Here is a 24,349-nt window from a genome sequence, read left to right on the forward strand (position 1 = left end):
TGGACCTCCTTCCTCGGCGTTCTTCATTGAGGGAGTCGGGAGCAAAAAAATAAAAAGATTTATTCCCCGTGTAAAAAGTGATCGCGAGCAGCGCACTGTATTCGCGTTGGGACGCAAGTGTGAATACAAGCAAGCGTCTGCTGACGAGATGGACGGCCATCCATCCTCACTCGATGCGGTCTTTTCGCCAAGAAAAACAAATAAGCCGTTAATGGGGGCAATGAAATGCTTCCTGGACTCCAAGGACAATTAGTGTACGCGACGGGAAACGTGGCTCGACACGCGTCCGGTTGGCTGGCCACTCGCCTCTGCGTCGGTACGGGCTCGCTTGTCCTAAAAGACAGTTTCAAATTGGCCCATTTCCAGCGCCACTTGTTTATCGGTGAACTTACCGAGACTATATTTGTACGTGCACGAAACAGTTCTGCTTAGAGCCCAACAAACTTAGCAGAAATAAAACTACAAAAATTGAATTACATTTTGCTAATTACTCCTGTGGGCTGATGGTTTAGTAGTGTAACGAATTACTTGAAGAGATTAATTTCAAGAAATTTGCTCATTACCTTCTCCAATTACTTCTTAATAAAGTGTTGCACGTCTGCTTCCCTTATAAAAATATTATCGAAAAAGGAAAAGAAAGATAACAAGGAGGAGTTAATCTGAGTGGCAAACACCAAGCGTGGGAACAATTTCAGTGTGTGCACTAAACAAAGCATACACGAGTTAGTAGGTGATCTTTTGTTACACTAATTTCAAAGTAATTTCATTACTTTTCAAAAGTAACGTAATGTCATTACTTTCGGCCGGGTGTAAACAGTAATGCAATTTAATTACATTTCAAGAAATTCCGGGAAATAAATTAGTAATGTGATTACTTTTAGGAGTAATTCCTTGGTCCATGCTCGCTCTCATTTCGGTGAAAATAGCGGCGCGCCGCTCTTTCCTCGGGACGCAACCGGAGAGCACTCGCGTTACAATATAGAAAGGAATGCGGCTCCCATTGTTCGCGGAAAGAGCACGTGTTTCATTGGATGCCGCTTCGTCGGATGACAGTCACCATAGCATTAGCGGTTCGGCGCTGAGGTTTTCATGCATCAAGCTATGAAAGTCCTCGAACGCGCCTTTCATCACACTGCAATGTCCAAATACATCGCGTGTGTGCATTGTGTTTGTATGTGTCAGACATTAGCGGGCTGTGTTAAAAGCGACAACTTTTGACATAAGAGACCGCTTTACTGAAAAACAGAATTTCGCCGGCGTGTAGACATCGCTGACGCTGCGTGGAAAGTGTGGAAAGAGGCGCATAAAAAGGCATAAAATCTGGGCACCGAGTTTTCAGACTCTCGGGTGATGACGTGACGTAGTCGCGCTCATTGTGCGCGTCGTCGAGAAGGGTTTGCCGAGCTGCGTCCTCGGTTGCTTGAGGCATGGCCTGAGATAATGGTATCTCAGTAATTGAAAGCATGCAACGGGCTCGTCGACAAGTTTCGATTGAGCCGTTGCAGTGGGGGCTTGCCGCTTGATCGAAACGATACCGCTGCCATAGCGGCAGCGAAGCCGACGATAAACGCTTTCTCGATCAGGAAGCCTCATTTATTGAATACTGCGGGCCTTTTCAGGCAGTAGAGAGCGTACAGCATAAAGAGGACTTCACATTAGGAAAAAGAAAGGGAGGGGGGGGGGGGGATTCCACAGTACAAGGTAACCATAACAGCGACAATAAATGAACCATGCATATATTTCAATGCGTGTAAAAAAAAAAGAAAAAAAAAGCATGTTCAAGACAAATAAGAGTGTAGCAATAAAAAGGTTATGCCCTAGGAACACGATAACATGACAGATGAAAACTGTTCAACGCGTGTAACAATGCATTGCTTTTGCCTTTATTTGCGCACCGATACCAGTGAAGCTATTGCTGCAGTGCCTCTAAATGAGATTCCAGCAGCGATGAAAAAGAATCGAGTGATTGAGCACTGACGACGTCATCCCACAACTCTATAATCTCTTAATCTGAGAATATAACGAAAGGGCTAATGAGGCTCCAGAGCCGCTTCTTCAGAAGCAATTCTTTTAGCCAGTTGGGAAGCATCAGATCTGGTGAACGAATTCGCTTATACAAAATCACGGAAGGTCAGGCTGTGTGCGTGTGCGTGTGATGGCGCTTGTCATGAGTGTCTAGGTATACAGTTGACCTCAAATGACCTCGGAAGGTTTGGGACCATACATTCCCGACTGCCGACGGTGCTCACGGCAAGAGACGACCGGCAAACGAACAGCGTCAAGCGCGACTCGCTGTGCCATCCTCCACATGCCGCCATCTTCTCAGTCAGTCGATTAGTATTCGTCCTCCCACCCTAAAAGCACGTCACGTGGTATTGCAGTGCACGCCTCCGGGGTAGGCCTATGTTTGACCAAGCGTCCCGTGATTGCGTCGTCATACGTTCGACTATCTGTGACGTCATGATGTCGCATCCCATCTCGTATGACGTCATCCGATTTTTGGTACCATTCGCGTCGTCGACGGTCACTTTTGATGCGGCACACAGAGCTTTAATATTTCCGGCCGGTCTCGTGCTGCCGTATCGCTCGAACAGCAGCACCACGAGTCCCCCACGAGCGACGTAAGCGGGCACCGCCTGCCGCCCGCGCAACGCTGGGCGAATAGCTTATACGAGGCCAGAAAGGTCGGCATCTCTGCGCGCCTTCGACACTTGCGGTGCCGAATTACCCCGCCCACTCAGACATGGATAGCTGAGATAAACTTCCTCGGCTTTATGCACGCGCGCTGATGTTGCGCCGCGAGAAAGAAATAATAAACGAGTCCTTGAATAGAAAGTGTGGCTCTTCTTTCAGCAGAAAGCGAAGCAGCAAAAAGCCAAGGGCGTACGAGCCGTACCAACCACCATTTGAGCTAACATCACGCCTGAACGCGCGCCGCACGTGGGACACGGTGGCGGCGGCAACGCACACGCTGGCGGCGCTGGTTTGTAGCGGAACCGCCGTCGGGGCCAACGCCAGTGGTTCTAGAAACGTTGGCTGGGGCGACAGCCGAGTGCAGTGTTTTCGGGGCGGACATCAGGCAAGATTTGAATACTGCGTGACGGGCAAAGATGGCGCTGTGCCCTTGAGGCAATTATGCGACACGTGAGAAATGCAACGGCACGAAACGTCGAGGACCGGTTGCAGTGGGCCTTTCTCAGAACAGCGTGTGTTTGAATAAACTTTGAAAAGCACTCCGTCCATGGTGACGAAAGTGTGCTCATGGTGTCACACGCGAGCACTTTCGCTAACTGAACATAGGGTGATTCCACGTAAGATCGAACAAACGATGGCTGGTCGACCTCTCAAATTTATTTCAAAATTTTATATATTATTGCCTGATGAGTGGAAAGAAGAGATCCGCAATTTGTTTTGCCACCAAAAATTTTTTCGAACCACAGGAAATCAATAATGACGAAGAGGTGGAGTGGAGCGCTCATCCGCTCTGCTGTTTTGCGGAACTTTCGTTATGAATTGCACAAAATATATTAAAGTTAGGTAGCTGAAATTTATTTACCTAAATATATGCATGTTTTTGCTTCTGCTCAGGTATTTTTAGTTTTTATGCGTAGTGTAGATGTTTTTATAAAAAACCCCAAAAATGGCCCAATCGGCAAAATTTTCTTTACTTTGAAGGTCTTTATCTCAAAAAAGCCTTGTAGCAGAGCGACAAAAATTCTGCATTACGTTCTTCGCATGCTTATCTACCAAACTGCCAAATCTTGTATTTATGTAACTTTTCAGTAAAGAGATATGATCGGGCTAAGTTCAAGAAAACACCGAACAATGGAAAATTCTGACGACAATTAAAAAAAAAAAACCCATTTTTTAAATTTCTTAAACTTTGTCCACTTATTCTCCTCCACATCAGCTTTCACAATCATTAAAAACATGTTGCATAATGTCGTTGCACTAATAGTTACGGCCCCTCCAATGAGACCCTTAGGCAAGGATGGGCAATTCCAACTTCTTGGCCAGCAAGTGTATAAAATGCAGGCAGGATTGAATTTCTTTTTATTAAAAGGCCAGCAGGTACCTAAAAAGGTGTCGCCGGCACTGAAGACGTTAATTTTGAAAATATTTGGTCACTGCAGCGGCCACGAGCGCGGGGCTACCGATCAGCGCGCGCGCACCCGACATGCTCGTTGTAAGAGACTGCGCAGTGAGAGCTCGTTTTCGCGTCCTCAGACCGATTGAGTTCGAAACAGCAACACCTCTCGGGTGACTTGAACGCACGTGCACCGGTAGTCGCAGTGATCTGGTTAATTGCGTCGATTTCTTTTTCAGGGGGCATAAGAATGTCATCGTTAAACTGTGCGTTCCGTGAAGATCTTTCATTGCAGTGGTAGCAAAAGCACGCGTAGCACAAGTAGTCCGTCTCACTGACAGTCACTGATCTTTCGGGCGTTAAACGTTCCTTCAAAGCATTTATGTCTAGGTCGGTAACTCTGCGAAATTTTGGCTTCTTCGCAATAATTAAAGGAGTACTGACACGATTTTGAGACATCGCAAAAGGGACATTTTTTGCTTCGTTGGTATGCAGTGTCCACGCTGTCCACACACTGCAGTCGGAGAACACGTATAAAATATTTTAATTTGACTTTGAAGTTTTCGTCGCTGAGCATTTGCAAGCCAGCCACACTGCAAGGACATTATCCCGACAAGTCAAGACAGTTCCTCCGAGTTCGCGAGTTCTGCGTCCTGCATGCAGCCTAAATCGTAGAAATCACTGTCAGGTTCACTGGACAATTCACTCATCGAGCAGATGAAGGATTTCCCGCTAGTACGTCGCGAATTTCTGTATCTCCGTGACGTCACACTGCTATGAAACGACACTGAGAAGTCACCACCTCGATATCGAAACCGAAAGTGTCTTTTTAAGGTGGCGCTAATTAAAATATATAGGATGCATTCCCAGGCACCACAATAATCGTTTTACGTTTCTCAACACCAGTATTTTTATTTAGAGCAACAATCCGAATTTTTTTTAAAATTCGTGTCAGTACACTCTTAAAAAAAAGTTCGTAAAAAGGTAGTAACTGGAAGAAAAATGTTAGTAACAGCCACTGTTACTAACTCTCTGAGACAGTTACTAACCATTTACAAACTCGAAAGCAACAGGCGTGTTGTTACTACCCAAACAGCCAAGCTACTAACTCGAGTTAGTAACAAAAAGCTACTTTGCTTATAACCCTTCACAGTGCTGCAAAAACATGCATTCACTCACTGAGTGAAAGTTTTTAATATATTTTAATATATTTTCTCAAACCCTTCTCGGATCATGGCTTGAAGACATATAATTTGTACGACCAACATTTTTAGAGGAATTGATATTTGAGTCTGATTGCATGTCGCCCGAAAGTTTATGCTGTCGTGTTTATCTTTGTTCCTCTGGATACGACGCTCGCCTTCGGACCATGGGCCCCTGGGTTTGAATTCCCACCATGCCCAGAAATTTGTTTTTTTTTCTTTTGAGCCAAAATAGCCTTAGATGATTTATCGAGCTGAAAAGTTACCGTCAGCGTCCCGCGGCGTCGGGGAAAGCACGAGTGACGCGAGAAATTATGTCGTGATGACGTCACCATATGATGTTACGTCATAGATCGCCAAAATATGTGACGCCGTTATGCCGTTACCACGACGTCACGTTACAGGATAACGTCATCACACGACATTGTAGCTTGGTCAAAGGTAGATCTATCACGGATGATGTGCAAAACCACGTTAGGTGCAGGTAGCTTTCGGAGGGATAAATACGACGACGGAGAAGAACAAGATGACGGCTTTCGTCTTCGACTCGTCTTACACTCTTAAAAAAAAGTTTGGAAAAAGCTTGTAACCACGAGCAAATAGTAACAGCCGCTGTTACTAGCTTTCTTGGACCATTACTAACTTTTTTGCTACCTTTTTACTACCTACGTTAGCAGACACTTAAAAGTTGCAACGGTTACTACCTCTTGCGTACCGTTACTAACTTTTTGCGATGCACCTGTTAAATGAACTTGCTAAGCGAATCATAGAAGTTATTATTACGAGCATTTTACAGCCTGTTCACTAGCACGGGGATCCATTCAAGATCATTGAGGCGATATTAGTAAGCTTAACACCCCGTGTTGGGTCTTGTATATTAGGCCATGTTGAGATGATATTACGCAAAATAAACATATAACATATTGATTTTCTTAATATGCTTGATTAAAAGTTCTACGCTACGTTACCTCGCGCACCTAATAAAATTGTACGCTATATAAATATAGGCGCATAACTTAACCTATCTATCCTAAAGCCTAGCTGCCCACTGGCACCAGCTGCGTACCCCAGAGGTAGGGCTATATATACTCCTGGAAACACTTTTGAATTATACGTGTTGCGTAGCCTTGTCGTTGTGTATGTGTGCTGTTCTGATTCATGTCATACTGTGCATAAGTACCTAATGATATATCGCAATGTTGGTGCTCGCGAATTTGACCGTTATAAAAGCAGGAAGCTCGTGATGCGAAAGGATCACGGTTACTAATTTTTTTGGGGTAGTAACCGTTACTACCTATTTTACTAGCTAGCAACGAGAAGGGTAGTAACCGCTACTAAGTGCGTTTGTAACGGCGAGGGTAGTAACGGTTACTAACCTCCCCGTTACTAACCGCACTTACTAACAGGGTAGTAACATATGTGACAAGTAGTTAGTAAACCGAAGTTAGTAAGTACTACAACCTTTTTTTTAAGAGTGTACTCCTTTAAGCTTCTTGTGCTTCGAAAGGTAGTCTCCACAACAGACTCATTCAGAGCTATACTTTCTCGTCATGACACGCACAGGAGGAGTAGAGTAAGAGCAAAGCACAAGAACTATCCGCGCCGAATGAAGTGTGAACAGCGCACCGAACGCGCGGCCAGTTCACGCCGTCTGCTGCCGACATCTAATATAGACAAGCGCATCCGGTTACCGATAGTTTTGCTTTTCTTTCCTTTGACAATCCATATTTTGCTTTGCCACTGGAGCGCCACGTTCATGCTTTCCACTGATCGCAACTGGCGCAGCGCAGTTTCTGTGGCAGCAGCGCGCGTGAAGCGAGCGCTCATAACTCCCTTATAGAGTTTTCATCTTGCTTCCATCTCCGCCGTGTTATCAGCGCCTAGCTGAGATGCGAACAGAGGGCGTATAGAATAGCGAAGCTCCAGTGCACGTGCGTTCAAGTCACCCGAGAGGTGTTGCTGTTTCGAACTCAATCGGTCTGAGGAGGCGAGAACGAGCTCTCACTGCGCCGTCTCCTACAACGAGCATCTCGGGTGCGCGCGCGCCTACTCGGTAGCTCCGCGCTCGTGGCCGCTGCAGTGACCAAATAATTTCAAAATTAACGTCTTCAGTGCTGGCGACACCTTTTTAGGTACCTGCTGACCTTTTAATAAAAAGAAATTCAATCCTGCCTGCATTTTATACACTTGCTGGGCAAGAAGTCGGAATTGCCCATCCTTGCCTAAGGGTCTCATTGGAGGGGCCGTAACTATTACTGCAACGACATTATGCAACATGTTTTTAATGATTGTGAAAGCTGATGTGGAGGAGAATAAGTGGACAAAGTTTAAGAAATTTAAAAAATGGGTTTTTTTTTTAATTGTCAGAAGTTTTCATTGTTCGGTGTTTTCTTGAACATAGCCCGATCATATCTCTTTACTGAAAAGTGATATAAATACAAGATTTGGCAGTTTGGTAGATACGCATGCGAAGAACGTAATGCGGAATTTTTGTACCTCTGCTACAAGGATTTTTTGAGATAAAGACCTTCAAAGTAAAGAAAATTTTGTCGATTGGGCCATTTTTGAGGTTTTTTATAAAAACATCTACACTACACATAAAAACTAAAAATACCTGAGCAGAAGCAAAAACATGCATATATCTAGGTAAAAAAATTTCAGCTACCTAACTTTAATATATTTTGTGCAATTCATAACGAAAGTTCCGCAAAACAGCAGAGCGGATGAGCGCTCCACTCCACCTCTTCGTCATTATTGATTTCCTGTGGTTCGAAAAAATTTTTGGTGGCAAAACAAATTGCGGATCTCTTCTTTCCACTCATCAGGCAATAATATATAAAATTTTGAAATAAATTTGAGAGGTCGACCAGCCATCGTTTGTTCGATCTTACGTGGAATCACCCCATATATACTAAAAGTGTGCGATGATGATTGGCGTTGGGTTTCAAGTTGAAGCAAAGTTATTTTTGAAGAAAGTCGGGAGTTAACAAAAAGGCAAAATATGCAAATATATCAGTAATGTAGATTGAAAGACGAGATCAAGAAAGTTGCACCTTAGAACAGGCAGTGAAGAAATCAGAACTATGTAGATTGAAAGACGAGATCAAGAAAGTTGCACCTTAGAACAGGCAGTGAAGAAATCAGAACTGATAGAAACGGTAAACTGAATGCGAGAGATGGAGACAGCATTTACAAATACGACAAGTATCGGCAAGGAAAATCTGCACGCTGACGCAAACAACACCGTCACGTGTTTGTCATCAGGCGAAAACACGCCGAAGTAGGTATTAGCGACACAATTACCGTATTTGCACGCATAATCGGCGTCGTAGCACAATTTGCGTTTTTAGCCAGGAAAAAAAAAAAACTGCCCGCACATTTCGCGCTCCCCCTTCCGCCCGAGCCAGCCTCGCAGTCACACACGACACGGGTTGCGTGCACTCCTCTGGATGAATGACGAAGGACAGGCAAGCGGGCTCATCGCTGTTCGGCACTTTCAGAGGCCATCCCGTGGACATCGTGGGGGAGAAGTTGCGGGATATGTGGACCAACCTTGCTGTCATCCAGGAACCTTCTGCAGCCCTCGGATGCCTCCTCGTTCAATAAACCCAATAAGCTGCAAAGTCACCGCGGCCGCCGCGACGTGCCTGAGCGCTTGCTTGCGATCACACTGAAAGTAAACCACGCGTTCGAAGGAGAAGAAAAAAAAGAAATGCAGCTTCACTAGCGTGAAACCTGAGGAAGCACGGGCACCCAACGATTCCCGTTGCGTTGTTTTGTTGATATTGTTATTAGTGCTTGCATTGTTATTATTGCAGTGTGGGTGGTATCGTGAAGCTTTAACGTCATGCGCTGTACGGTAATGACGATTGAATATGCCGTTACACTGTGGTCTTTGCTGGTGTCGTTGCGCACGGGAAAGGCGGTCGAGTTCTGGCGCATTTGACGCTGCGCGACAGGTGTACGTTCGCACGCACCGTGGTTGGATTTTGCGCTTGCTCTATACTTTGAGTTTAGGATCGGCTCTCCTGCGCTGACCAGCCGCAGCGGTCCGAGCTGATGCCGGGGTTCTGTTGCCGTGACGTCCTGCAGCTGCGGCATGCGCGAATTCTCGACTGTATTGATCAATCCCCCGAACTGCGCATAACGCGATTTCGCACTTCCTCGAGAAACATGGTTTTGCAGCACTGCCTCCGAGATCGGCCCACGTTTGACCAAGCGACTAATGAGGTCAGCGTGTGACGTCACATTATGCGAGGTCACGATGACGTTGTAATGACATCAAAATATTGGCAACCAGTGACGTCATCGCATGATGACCCTTTGCATCACTTCGTGCTGACGTCGCTCAGTTTCCGTGTTTGATGAGGCATCTAAACCTTTTAACATTTTATAGTGAAAGGTCAGTGCTTGAGAACTTCTGCAGAGCAGTGCTTTAGTAATAGAGATATTGAGCTAAATGTAGGACATGATTTGGGCGACCGGTCGAACAATCTGATACTATATAGCCCGATGACGTGGTAGGCAGCTCAGTACAATGAAGGCAAGCTGTCTGGCAGTAAAGGACGAGCATGGCGAATTCATCGTCACAAGCCCCATCTCGGAGGCGGGCGGTTTGAATAGATGAAACAGTGTTTTACGGTAATTCCGGCTCGAGGCCCACATCTCTCACTGCCCAGTGTTTCGCGCTGTTTCTAGTTTCGTTGATCATGTGCCAACCGGCCCAAATTAGCACTCTAGTGCAGTCCAGACCTTGGCTACTTCAATGTACCTGCTGTTTAACGTAATCGGAAAGAAAACACGCACACTTCTGCGACGCGGTTGGTACCGGTCGTCCAGTAATTATATACGGCGCAGTAAAGGTGACAGTCACAACGACGATTTGCGAGGCGTGCGTGGAGCCGATCTACACGCTGTGTGAGCGACCGCCAAGCACTGCAGCACAGAAAGAATACATACAAAAATTACGGGATTCGTTGCTTCACGCAGTTCAAAATTCACAAACTAATCTTCGACACAAGGGAGTATTCAGAATTTTTTTTCGGGCGCCCCCCCCCCTTTTTGTGTGTACGTTCGGGCGTGCTTGTGCAGTACTCACGGACTGAAACGCGAAAATTAAGGGTGAGGGGGTCCGCTCTATGTACGGCTGGTGCAGAAGCCTATACTCTGTTCCAGAAGTTCCGTGCAGCACTGTGGAAGGGTCGTGTAGCCTTGGCTCTGCTGCACGCAACTTCTGGAACAGAGTATAGCTCCGGTCCCAGCCGCAAATAGTCGTACCGTGTCAACGTCCCCTTCCCGTAGCGCGCGTCATTGCAGCTACGACGGGTTCGGGCGAATAAGGCAACAGGTTAGAACAACAAACAACACTTTATTGCTACGCTAGCAATAACGCGTAAATGTCGCGTAGAGGGATAGTCCACTCTCGTAGAAAAACAAAGGGTAACGCTTACACCTTCGGTCGATGATCGGCTCGCGGGTCTCGGGGCGGTGAGATGTTCCTTCGCAGGTCAGCAGGGCACGAGAGACCGTCTCCCTGCCTGGTCGGCAGTTTTGTTTACTTCCCGTGTCCCTCCCCACCGCGAGGGTTGATTCCCTCGCAGGGCGAGTTCCCTTTCCCGCGAGCCGGGAAGCGAGGATTGGCGCGCGGAGTGAGGGTATGCGCATGCGCAGTAAGGGTGGTCACGCCCCCCGGCTCCCGCCGTCAGTTCGCGGTCGCGCCAGCCTTAAGGAAAGGAAATGGGTGCGCGTGCTCCCCCACAAGGGCTAACTCATGCACGTGCTTTCCTTTTCAGCGTCTACAGTTCGTGTCATAAAGGCGTTGGCTCGGAAACTTACATCACAGCTAACATCACCTTCAGCGGCCATACTTGTGACATGACGCGGTTATCACGAGCATTTGTTCATAGCAGTCGTTATACTAAATAAAATGATTAAGGAGCTGGCTCAGAGATATTCGGGTAAACCGTGAATGCTCCGTACAATTCCTCAACTGTCATATAAGGACGTGACACGTTGTTATAGTAGCGACTGTGGTGAGGTTGTTGTCGAACCACAAGCGGTCGCAGACCTTGCAGATGTGCCCGAACGTCTGGTCGAGGAAATCGCGCTTGAAGCGCGCCTCGGCGCCACCACCTTCAGGTATCGACAGCTTTCGGCGCTTGGCCGCTGCATCCCGCGATCGTACCTCTTCGAGGTTCTCTTGCCGCCGCTTCCGCGCTGCTTCGGCTTCGCGGGCTTGTATCTCGGCGTCCGCACGACGCTGACGTCTCTCTGCGGCGCTCGCGAGGCCGCAGCCCGCGCTGCTGCTGCCTTGCGAGCCTTCCGCTCCGCCGCCTTGTCTTTTTCGTTCATGTTATTAGTATCGAAGCGCACTGACTGACGACTGTCGAAAGAGAGGAAGCGCGCAGTTGTGGCCCTCTAGCGATCTCCTATCAAACTAGAGCACGCGCCGGCGTGGAGCGAGCGCCGCATGCTACAGTTGGCTATGCTATATGTGGTTTTGCCTGCGTTATTATCATCATAAAGGCACTCGAAGAACAAGAGGAAGAAGACTGCTCTTTCGCGCGATCTGCGCCTGAAGCGCTCGCCTCTGGAACTAAGCTTACGCGTACGGCGCGGGACTTCGCCAAGCTGAAGAACCTGGCGAGCCAGCTCCTAAAATTATAAAAAGATGATGTCGCATTTCAGTGCGTGAGTATTGTATGTGCGCGTATACGCATTCACATACAAAATGCAAAAATTTCGGGGTGGAACCCCCTAAAACCTATCCCCTGGCTCAGTGGCGTAGGCAGAACTTATTTTATGGAAGGTGGGGCACACGCCCTTGATCCGACGCGTGGTCCGGGCAGGTGGTCGAGTGACATTTTGTGCTCTCTATCCCATGGCAGAAAAAAATTTCGGGGGGTGGGCACGGTGTTCCAACCCTGGGTACGTCACTGTTTCACATGGATGGATTCTATGGGCGTCCCCTTTATAACGGAGCGGAGACAAGTGTGCCACCAGGCTCGACAAATAAAACTTTTTTTTTTCATGTTGGCCTAATGCATCTACTTCCATTAAATCGCTCCCGCACCGGTGGACAAGTTATACGAACACGTCAACTAAAACGCGCTCTTTCGTGTACTCACAATTTACGCTTGATTTCAATTTACGGGGCCCAAATATAGCAAGCGCATAATTACTAATGCAAGATTGCGCTCTCGCGTGTCTTGCGGAAGCTGCTCACACTTCCGTCGAAGGCGTTCACTTATAAGAAAGCTTTTTGTATTGTTCGCAGGCATGTCTCGCGGACATCCGCTGTGAAACGCCCCAATTCTGAGAAGGGCAAGCGGGGCGAGAAGAGATCGACGGTGCAGCAGACATTGACGTCTTACCTGGGTTGCAGGTAAGGCGTCCAGAAGGCGTTGAAAAATCGCCCTCCCCTCTCCCTGCTGGGCTCCTTTTCGTTCTCGGAAGAGTCACCTTCCCTCTCGAAGGCTAGCGATGAGGACGCACACAAGAGGCACACGGCGAACAACCACGCCACTCGAGCCATACTGCGCGGGATGCAGCACGGTACAGGGCAGCCTCTCATCTGGCGCGCCGCCGGCCGCGCGTCGGCCTTTTCAACTGCCACGAGGGAGAGGGTAGCCAAGGTCGCGAAACTTCCAGAAGCGGTGGCGTTTGCGGCGGCGGCGGCCGATTTTCTGTGCACCGACACGCTCTCCGTGATCTTCGCCCGCCGCGCCGCATCATCGTCGGAAGGTTTTCGTCATGGTTCTCGGCTATCCTCCTATCTTACCCCAGTGACGTGGCCCGGACATCTCGGAAAATCAATCAGTCCAGCTGGCTTCCGTCCACGTAGGAAGCCAACGTGATGACGCAATTTGCGGCTGCATTCGCGTCTGTGTTACGGTACGAGCAGAGCGCTCTCGTTCGATATCTTAGTGGCGAACCAGCCACTGTAATTGCGTTTCGGATAACCACGTCTATGATTAACTTGTGCAGCGTTTTACGCGGTCACCAGCGTACCAACAACGTGCACGGGAATTCTCGTTGCGAGACCTGCAACTTAAAGGCCACCTTTGTGTTTAAGCCGTAGAAGGTGCCATCTTTGCTGTTTGCGGTGACGGTTGAGAAAGCAAACCTTAACATGGGCGTCGGCCGAGGGGTGCAAAAGGGGCACTTGCCCCCCTCAAGCCACACCAGCACTTGCCCCAACCCAAGATACACCAGTACTCTCCCCCTCCCCCAGCCGCCATGCAACACTGCAGGGGCGTAGCCAGAAATTTTTTTCGGGGGGGGTTCAACTATACATTATGTATGTTCGTGCGTGTGTTTTGTATGTGTGCATGTATATATATGCAAGCAAAATTGAAAAATTTCGGGGGGGGGTTTGAACCCCCCCAACCCCCCCCCCCCCCCGCCTTGGCTACGCCCCTGCAACACTGCTTTGCACCCCCCAAGACAAAATCCTGCCGACGCTCCTGAACCTTAACCTCGCGTGATTGGTCTGAATCGGTGTTGAGAAAAGCTCGACTCTGACCAGCGAACAGTTTCGCGTTTTGAACCGTTATCAGAGGGCGCATCTAGGCAACAGAAGTCGGTAGAAAAAAAGACATAACCAGGACATCGTGTCCTCAGGTTTTTTTATATTCCGGATGATGCGCTCCACATGCGCTACAACGCTTCTCCTGTCTGGTTGTTCTTCTTCGCTGTCATCGTTCTTTTTTTTTTCTTATGGTTTCCTTATCCGAACAATTGCTTTCCCGATCACTCGTGGCTAAAGTATGTCAGCTTCCCTTATAAGGCATAAAATAAAGTAAAAAATAAAGTAATTGTTAATGTAATTACTTTTTAGGAGTAACTTCCCCGTACCTGTTTCCAGGTAAGGCCTTTGAGGGTTAGCTTGAGAATGCTTTGTAGTTTCTTTTCTGTAGTTCTTTTTTTTATGCGCGGTGGCATAGCTTAGAAGAACTGAGCGTTGGCAATACGGAATGGCATAGCTTAGTGGCATGAGCACGATCACTTCTGGTCCGAATGCCTGGACGAGTTCTGTTGACTCGCTATTTCTGTATGGCTCACCTTCCTTCGTGGGAATGAAACAACGATCCTCCATCGCCGAGACGAGACGCCTTCTTTCGCCGGCCACGGGCCCGCCTATCCAGCGCATAGTGCTAAACAAAATTAACGTACTCGCTCCGGACGACGCCAGCGATCTTTTATGGCAAACAAAAGGAGGCGAATGGCGATAGACGGGGTCGCACAGCAGCCCTTGCAACGTGCACCGCACGCACTTACAGAGGCCGGAATTTTCCACCTGGTTTTCTAACTTTCCTGCCACCGCTTGCGAAAAAAACTGAATATATTGAACAGGGGCACAATCGATCCCTTAATAAGGCCTACGTAATTAATGCACGCTTCAAAAAAATACCGATGGCCACGCGAGGAACATGGGGGACGCTTAAGCTTCGCCTTTAAGAGTTGAACGCGATAGCGACATCCTGCCCTTAGTGCGCACTTCGAACACTACGAGTGTTGAACAGAATGCGTGCACTAAGGTGTGTACCCTATGTAATGGGTAGCATGCTTTAAACCAGGAGCAATTATGCGCGAGAAACTTTTTCGAACTTGCGATGCACCCACTACGTGGTCTTAAGGGAATACGCGCAGTAATGTGTGTGCCTTTTGTAATGGGTGGCTGTCTTTAAACCACCAAGTCGTTATGATGTTGACATGGTGTGACGCTCGATGGCAATGTACGCTTGTACCACGCAATATTACTGCAATATTACATCTCGTACTGTGACACCTGTAGACAGGACGTGTAATTTTGGGAAGCATGAAAGTTGCTTTCAGTGCAGCTCCAAGCAGAGGTGTGGCTGTGTGGTAGAACATCTGCTTGCCGCGCAGACGGCCTGGGTTCGATTCTCACTCGGACCCAACATTTTTATTATTTATTTTATTTGCAGCTTTTTCGATTTTTCGGTCACGGGCAAGATGATGATTTTTCGCTCACAACCAACGGCGCCGACGGCGGAATTTCTGCGATACGAGCTCTTTAACGCTATCGCGTTAAAATTGTGGTCACTGACAGTCACCATGAACCGATGTACTAAAACATCGGCTCAAGAGAGGGCACACACCGATAATTACTGATTTGCAGCGAATCTCCAACTTGTAAATTCTCGTAAATTTAACATTAGAAACTTACTTAAGGCACTAAATTTCTTTACTAGACGTACGCATGCTTACACACTCGAACCACGTGCTTATCTTTTCATGTATACGTACTTCTTTTTTATTTATCCTCGGACCATCACTGAATGGAATGCGTCAGCATTGGTAGCATTTTGTGATAAGGATAGTCCCGACTTTGAAAGCTACGTATGTTCATGACCATAGAAAACAAGCTATTCTCTCACATTGCACATACATGTATTTGCCTGCTTTGCACATTTATTTATTCGTGTGTTCACCACGTTTTCTGCCCCCCTCATCGGTCTTTCAACCTCGGTATTTTGTAAAGAAAATGAATAAAAACTTACGGTAAATGTGGCTGGCAGTGCTCAACGCTCTGCTGGAGTGCTTTCATAAAATGCTTTGTTGGCCGCGTTTGTTCATTCTGTAATAGATTGAAGACGACTGGTCTTCTTGTAATGAGGGAAAAAACTGGACGCCTAAAACACCGTAAGAAGGACGAAGAAGCAGAGGGAAAGAGCGTCGTCCTATAGGCGTCTAGTTTTTGTCCCTCATTACGATGAACCAACGAGCCCAGCAACTTCTAAGTTTTCTTGTTGTGTCTCGCCCAGTCTATTACAGATGAAATCTGCCTCGATGTTATCGACATTTCTCGCTGTCGCACAGAAACGGTACTGCGCATATGTGATACAGGACTGTAACGGCAGCGGCGTGTTGATGTTGAGCTCTCGTGCTCGAGGGTTGAGGTCGTATCCCATGCCACATCACCCATACGCTAACAAATATTTTACTGGCATCGTCATTACTTTAATGGTTACGCTTTAGAGCGTTTTTCGGGCCTCAGCCTGCAGGTTAAATCTACACTTTTTCACTGCATCGATTCTGTCACCTCCTTCGTTATCCAAGTGCGCCATTAGAACCCATAATTAATTCAACGACCTATAGCCAGACATGCGGTGTTCGTGTTAGGCATTTCGCAAAATGCAAGACCGGTAGTCGCCATCGCAATGTGCAGACATGTCATTCCTTGTCCAGGCCAAGAGATGCTTTTGAGCCGCCACGGCGTTGTAGCGGTGCTCGACAACGCAAGTCGCGGGATCGAATCCCGGTCGCGGCGGCCGCATTTCGATGGAGGCGAAAAGCCCGTGTACTTAGATTTAAGAGCCCGCTAAAGAACACCAGATGGTCGAAATTTCCACAGAACTCCACCACGGCGTTCCTTATAATCATATCGTGGTTTCGGGACGACAAACCACAACCATTACTATACTATATTATTATAAGAGATGTTCTTGCTCCGGAAGACACCAGCAATCGGCGTCACTATAGGGTGCACAAATTTCTATATCATTTTCTTTTCTTAAATTCCGTTTTGTTTCTAATAACCAAGTAAGACGTCGCCAAGAAACTGCGTCAACAACTCCTACGTTTATATTTATTTCAATAAAGTAATAATAAAAAGCGCCGGAAGCGATAACAAGCGCGTCGACACAACGAGAGCGCGACGTGTCAGCGCTGCCTGACGAATATTCTCGAAACAGATCTCATGCAACGCGAAACCTATATCCTGGATGAATCAGCCGCGGCGCGAGACGGCGAACTTTTGTTACGCACTCTGAGTGATGTGCTTGTTGCACAATACGGGAAGCTGGCTACCACGCCGAATCGTGAAAACACGCTTTCCTTGACTGAATGACAGTGCGCGATTACTCTTGTATGATGACACTGCCGGCATGACTACGCGACATCAACTTCAGGTTGCACTCGCAGTCTTATCCTCCTTAAATTACGACCACTATAGGTGCTGATCGAGTGAAATAAACAAGACGGCGTTTGTGCGCTAAACTTTCGTTTCAGTTATACGCGCAGCAAGAGTGTGTTGTATGTATGTATGTATGTATGTATGTATGTATGTATGTATGTATGTATGTATGTATGTATGTATGTATGTATGTATGTATGTATGTATGTACGTACGTACGTATGTATGTATGTATTTTCCGCAAAACCAATAAAGATTTGCGGAGGGCGAGTGGGGAAAAAAACGGCTCATAACCGCTTGACCAGCCTCAAAACCCTTACAAAACAAAAAAAGCACAGGAGCAGCAGAGCGGAAACACAGTTTTTCCAGCAGGTTACATAATACACATCGATATACATTACACATATAAAATACAAAGAAATCTTGTCACTAAACTGCATAACATAAGTGAGAGGAATGTTACTTACACGCAAGAAAAAAAATCAAGAATGGCATGAGAAGAACAGGACAAAACATCAATATTGCCAACAATGAGGTCGTTAAGCAAACGAGGCAATCTTGAACGCAACATCTGAGATCCGTAGTTGGTACGAGAATGTGCACTCGCTAATATTCTGGTTTTCTTGTATTATAGGCGGCTTCATGCTGCATCAGGTGAGCCATAGTAGCAATGTGTGTAACATTTTTTTTCTGCTCAGTTTTGCACGCAAGTACCAAGCGATACTTTAACAGAGCCATTACTTTTGGTATCTTGAGATCCTGAAATAAAGGTCCTGATGGAGAATCGTATGGTTTGTTACAAATAGCCCGAAGAGCCTTTTTTTTTTTTGTTTTGCTGAACGTATAGCCTGTTTATATTAGTTTCGGAAGTTGTTACCCAGACTAGGCAACAATAATATAAATGGCTCAAAAAAAGTGGGTTGTGTATTACGCATTTGATAAAACGAGGAATCTAGTAGAGTGAATGAAGGATTCCCGTGATTTGCGAAAGCTTACCAACAAGAACATCAATATGACTACACCAGGTCATATTCTGATCAAGCATTACACCTAACGATTTTACAGAATTTACAAGTTCAATTTTGGCATTATTTAATACTAGATCTTCTTCAATAATTGCATGCGTATTCTTACTGCCAAACAGCACCGCTTTAATTTTTCCGGGATTAATGGTCAGCCCGTTGTTGAGAGACCATGAGTGCAGTTTACTCAGAACTGCATTCGCTGTTATTTTCAATCCGGCTGGACTGCTGGACGAGAAAAATAACGTAGTATCGTCGGCGTAGGTCACAAAACGTGTGTTGACATCAGCGTTTACAATGTCATTAACAAAAATATTAAATAGGGCCCCAAAATACTGCCTTGGTGCACGCCTACAGTAACTGACCTACAGTAACTGACCTAATTTGCGATTTAACACTATTGATCTGTACGAACTGCTGTCTATGACCTAAATAAGACCTAACTAAATCGAGTGCAATGCCGCGTATACCGTAAGGACTTAGCTTACTGAGCAACAGTTCATGATTTATGGAGTCGAATGCTTTTGAAAAGTCAACAAAAACTCCTAATGTTTGTAGGCGCTGTTCAAAATTGCTTAGAATTAATTCCTTTTGTTCAAGGAGAGCAAGCTGTGTTGATCTATTTTTGCGGAAGCCGTACTGATGTTCAATTAGCAAACTGTGTTTATCCAGGCATGCAGATATTCTAACAAATATATTTTTTTCCAAACCTCTCGAAAAAATAGGAAGAATGGATACAGGTCTATAATTAGAGAGTATACGCTATTGTCACCTTTTTTAAAGAGTGCAACTACTTTCGCAATCTGCAGTCTTTCTGGGGAAGTACCCGAAGAAAGGCAGATATTGTAAATATGTGTAAGTACCTGTGCGGTAATATCCACAACGAATTTTACACACTTGATTTTATTATTATCCGTGTCACGAGAGTTCCTATCACTTAGTTCTAAAAATACTGCAATTACTTCTGAATCGGTCGTGGAACGGAAAAGAATTGAGCGCTCACAATTCGATTTAATGAAACGGCATGGATCGTCATTCACATTGCTGGTAGGCAGGTTAGTAAAATAATCGTTAAAACAATCTGCCGCTCTCTCATCGGGTATTCACACTCCATCTGAAATTATACTTATGCTAGCTGGATTGGGCGCTCTGTTTAACAACGAATTAAGCAAACGCCATATTTTATTGCTATCATGGCCGCAAGATGAGAATGATTTCCTGTAATACGCGGCTTTTGCTGCGCGTACTTGTTTCATTTCTGAATGACTTGAATAGCTTTAGGTCATCGGGATTCCGTGACGTGAGGAATTTCTGAAATAACCTTGCCTTTATCTTTTGAAACAGTTCACGTGTCACCCAGGGTTTACGTATCCTTGTCGCAACAGAAACCTTACGACAAGAATGAAAGTGCTTATCATAGTAAGCAATGAATGTTTCCAAAAAAGCATCATACGCGCTATCAGCGCGTGTAGCCGCAAAAACTTTATCCCACAACTCGTGACGTAGGTCTTCACGAAAGCATGAAAGCCTGTCTTCGTAATCATTTGCGAAAAACCGACTTGCTCAGCGATCCTTTTGGCTTTTCGTTTAACAGTAATAAATACAGGCATGTGATCACTTAAGCTATAATAAATAGTGCCACCATTAACAATGGGTCAATCATGGTTAGTAATGAACAAATCAAGGCACGTATGTGTCACACGTTATTCTTGTTGGCGAATTGGTAACATTGAAGCAACCATGTGTTTTAAAAAGAGATTGAAATCCCGTGTGGAATTACAGTCAGTCAACATGCCAAGATTGAAATCACCACCACAAATCAATTTGTACTGGCATTCAACAACGTGCTTTAAAGACTTCTCGAAAAATACAAAAAAGTATTGCAGACTACCCCGCGGCGGTCTGTAGACAACAGAATAAACTGTGCGCGCATGCAAAACTGACAAAATCTCATAGTCATCACTAACACATGAAAATTCGTCAGCACACTTTGCATGAAACGAGTGGCACACAAGCAAGCTGACACCACCACCACGCGAGTTCTTTCTGGATTTCGTAAAGCACCAATGCTTTGGCGGACGCCAAGGTATCGAACAATCGCTCTACCACGCCTCGGAAAGCATCATGAAATGAGAGTGAAAGTCTATAGGCTGCTGAAAAAGGCGTCAAGTTCATCATTTTTATTTTTCGCAGATTGGCAATTGATATGCACGCAGCTTATAAAGCCGCTACTTTGCGCACGTGCATTACCACGAAAGTTCAAGGATGACGATATGTTTGAGTACGACGAAGTAGTCATGTTAACATCAAAGTTACTCATTTTCACGAGCTCAAGGAACAATCTTAGCCAGATCAGCGGCCGATCTTATCATGTGTGCGCGCTCGCCCTCAACTCTTCTCACAAATGTTTTTCCAGCACGGTGCCATGCAAAACGGAAATTGTTTACTCGCGCCCATTCTTTCGCAGCCTTCAGAAGCATTCGATTCTGCACGGTCAAATTTTCGATCATAAAAAGTCCTCTGTTACTCACGTGGACGACGACCTGCTTTGAAAGCGCCGCTCTTGCACAAAACTATGAGAGCATCGCCATGAATCCGAGTGGCTGCGGATCCATCTTCGTGCCGACCCCAACTTTCTTGCGAGCAGTGCGGGCGTGTGCACGCCTGTCACGCAGCGGTGCAGCTTCTTCCCGCTAGCTTTGCAATCAATGGCATCACAATTACGCAGAGCCTCCGCGCCCAGGTTGCTGTTGCGGCACACTGTAATCGTGTATAGTGCTTGTATATATATCCGATTGTGACTAGTGCCTATAATGACGAACAAGAAAGCCGCAACGAGCATATCGCTCGTGTCCTCACTCGCCATCAACGACAAAGGCTCCCAGCAGCCTCTCAAAATCCCAACGAGCATTTTCTCAAAGGAAACTCAGCTCGCTCCTGAATGACGTTCGTGTACCGGCTTGCGTGCGTCAATCGCATACGAAAAACAAGGCAACCGATCGCAATTACTTCAGCAAAACTGAAGTACAGTTGACTGCCGTGACCGCTTACTGCCCCACGAAAGTAGTTCAGCTTTGACGGAAATGCAACGTTGCTTCCTTTCCAGCCTTCATTGAAATAATGCACAAGTCCGCGGAGCACCGCGTGTCCAACGACTCAGTTCTTCCCTCAAATATCTACCATCGTTTCCTTTTTCTTTTCTTAAAGGAAGGGGGGGGGGTGACGTAAGCAACGACGCCGAAAGCTCGTTTTGAAGACAGTGACGGTGATATCACGCGCCAGAACAACGATATGATTGTGAGAAACACCGTGGCGGGGTGTACTCCGGAGTAATTTAGGCCACCTGGGGTTTATTTAACATTAAAGGAGTCATGAACCACTTTTCCAAGTGATGATCTAATGACCTCAGTATCGGAGTTTGCTGCCTCCCGAATCGATTGCCGCAAAAATTTCACGAATCCGTCAAGAATCAGCGGAGTTACGGGGGTTTGGCGCACGCTCCCAGCGCTTTCTCTCTTTTCTCGTGCCGACGAGCGCACTGGAAGCTAGACAGGGAGGGATGGCACGGGGGAAAGAAGTTACGTCAGCGCGCGCGTCATGAAACGCGATCGCTCTCCCGATGTGATTCGCTTGCGCGTGTGCGGCTACCGTGCACTGAGGAGTGCGGCGCCGGCAAGTGGCGGCACCCCGCGGCAAGAAGCGCATCTGATCCGAACGCCGCTCTCGATTTACGTCGGCTATCGGCCAATAAGCATGCTATGTCTCTTGCGACGTAAACTGGCAAATCCGCGACGTCAACGTGCAGACGCCCCGCCCACCGACGAGAGTGAGAACCGGCCTCTGTTTGAAAAGAGGGCGCCTGAGGAAACGTCAACTTCGCGCTGTGCTTGTGGCCTTTACGCGGCGCGCACGACTGTAATATTTGGCAGAGCAGTTCATAGCCGTGTCAGCTTTCCGCAGGATGTGTATTTTCAACAAGCCCAAGGGGTGCTTCATGACCCCTTTAAGGAAAAATACAGCGCGCAAACGGACGGGAGGAAGAAAGGTGACAGACGCCCTGGCTCTGAAATGGCGATTCACTGGAATGTGTAGGTTACTTAAACGTACAAGATATGCATAATGAGCATGCGCAGAGGAGCTGGACACTATGTGTGTGTAGCAACATACACTTTGCACGGAAGTTACACAGACAAATCAACTTGCAGTCTGCAGACAATCTGCAGACTAGGTCTACAGAATTTTATCAATTTTTGTAAGGGCAGACACATGTGGCACATACCGGTTTACCACGGGCCGCGGTGTACGGGTACGCGCCACAGGTGATTGACAGTTTATATCTACTCAGGAACGGTGAGAGCAGACGTTGATAATTTAAATGCGAGAGCGCGTTAAGAAAAGCCGGACATCGGCAGCGTTTACCCGACGAATGGAAAGAATAAAAAGTAGGATCCCAGCAGGAATCAAACCCAAGCATTCTGCGTGGCAGTCAGCTATTCTACCACAGAGCCACGCCAGGTCTAGAAACCGCTTTGGAAAAACACTCTATGCAGGCGTACAGTCGGTGCAACGTCAATTGTGGTTGTGGTGCTGGCTATCTAATTTTATAACAAAGCAATAAACACTGCATATGTACTCTTGCGATACGGGCGTCATGTCAGGTTAACGTATGTGGCAGGCCCGTAGCCAGGAATTTTTTTCGGGGGGCCCACTTGCTGAAAACATTGACTATTTGAGAAAAATACCTATTTATTTTTGGTAAAAACACCTACTTCACCAAAATGTCAGGGGGGAAGGGGCGGGCCCCTAGCCCCCCCCCCCCCCCCCCCCCGGCTACGGGCCTGGTCTGTGGTGCCAGCGTTGGCTCCGGTTTGATAGCAGTCTCATAAACATTACATTTGTATTCCTATGATACAGCGAGCTATATTCAAGCGTTGCTCGACCCCGGAGGAATACGCTAACGAAAGTTACATATGATATTCACATCATCGCACCGTAAAGTGCACTTCATTTCGGTAATACTGACGTATGTGCACTAACGTGAGTGCTGACGTTACATCAGACAATAAGTTACCCTTTAAACGCCAGCGTTGTCGACGTGCCTGGTAAGCCCACGATGTGCACACAACTACTACACTTACAAAAATACGTCGATCCACCTTGTAAAGCTTGGCTCAAAGCCAAAAAATGCAGCATAAAACTACTCGCGGACTGCTTTGCATGAAACCGATTCCCACAAGGCGTGGGATCTCCCGAATTTTTTGTTACGTAATCGGGCTTCACCCACAAAGCACTATTACCACGACTCGGCGCAGGCCGCGCCGCAAACTTCGAGACTGTTTTAAGCGCGTCTGATAAGGTTGCGCGCACAACGCGAGCAGCGGAGATTATATATTCTTAATCCTCATTATCATATCTATCCTACATAAGCATTAACTAGAACTTTTTGATAAGGGTTTTTTTTTTTTTTATTTCCACACTTTCACAATTTTTATGGCGTCGCAAGATGTCAGCCATATGTCGCTATAGCAGCTATAGCGCCACAAAAGCCGTGAGAACTTGATGGGGCATCACCGCGGGGCTTCCCGCCAAGTTCCGAGTGATCGAAGCAACGTCGCCTGTCAGACCGATCTCACCAGATGATCTGCGCATGCGCGAGTTTCCGACAGCGACACTGCCGCCCATCTCAGTTGGAGTACTCTGAGCACTGCATGCTGGCGCGGCTGCTTGCTGCGTACTGCCGTTTGGCATGAATCCTCGGCACAACTGAACGCTGTGTTATCTGTGACCGGACCCTCTAACGTATGTTATTCTACTTCAGGTTACACTGCGTATCCTAGCGCTAAGAAGAAAAAAAAAGAACAGTAAACAACACTTACATGTGGCCAGGACGCGTCTCCTCGTGTTGATGCGCTCGCGTCGCTTCGCTGAATAAGTACTAGCACAAAAAAAAGAAAAACGAGAAATCATGCTCCTGTCGTCATGAGAGCAAAAATCTTCTTTAATGAACGTCAGCACGCGAGTGATGCAAGTTACAGTGTGTGGAAAATAACTTGCCCAAACTGCGTAAGCTCTCCGCCACTGCGAAAACGGGAAAAAA

The 24,349-nt window shown here is 46.8% G+C and overlaps 1 protein-coding gene across 1 annotated transcript in view; it reads right to left on the reverse strand.

Moving 5' to 3' along the window:
- The window catches only part of LOC119406267 (transforming growth factor-beta-induced protein ig-h3), a 31,286-nt gene extending 18,413 nt beyond the window's left edge, over positions 1-12,873 (reverse strand). Inside the window, exon 1 of the mRNA XM_037672999.2 lies at positions 12,663-12,873. Within this exon, the coding sequence (XP_037528927.1) occupies positions 12,663-12,862 (200 nt within the window). The 5' untranslated portion in view covers positions 12,863-12,873. The remainder of the gene's footprint in view (positions 1-12,662) is intronic.
- Positions 12,874-24,349: the final 11,476 nt, after the last annotated feature.

The sequence above is a fragment of the Rhipicephalus sanguineus genome, chromosome 10 (assembly GCF_013339695.2).
Source record: "Rhipicephalus sanguineus isolate Rsan-2018 chromosome 10, BIME_Rsan_1.4, whole genome shotgun sequence".
NCBI classification, from domain to species: Eukaryota; Metazoa; Arthropoda; class Arachnida; order Ixodida; family Ixodidae; genus Rhipicephalus; species Rhipicephalus sanguineus.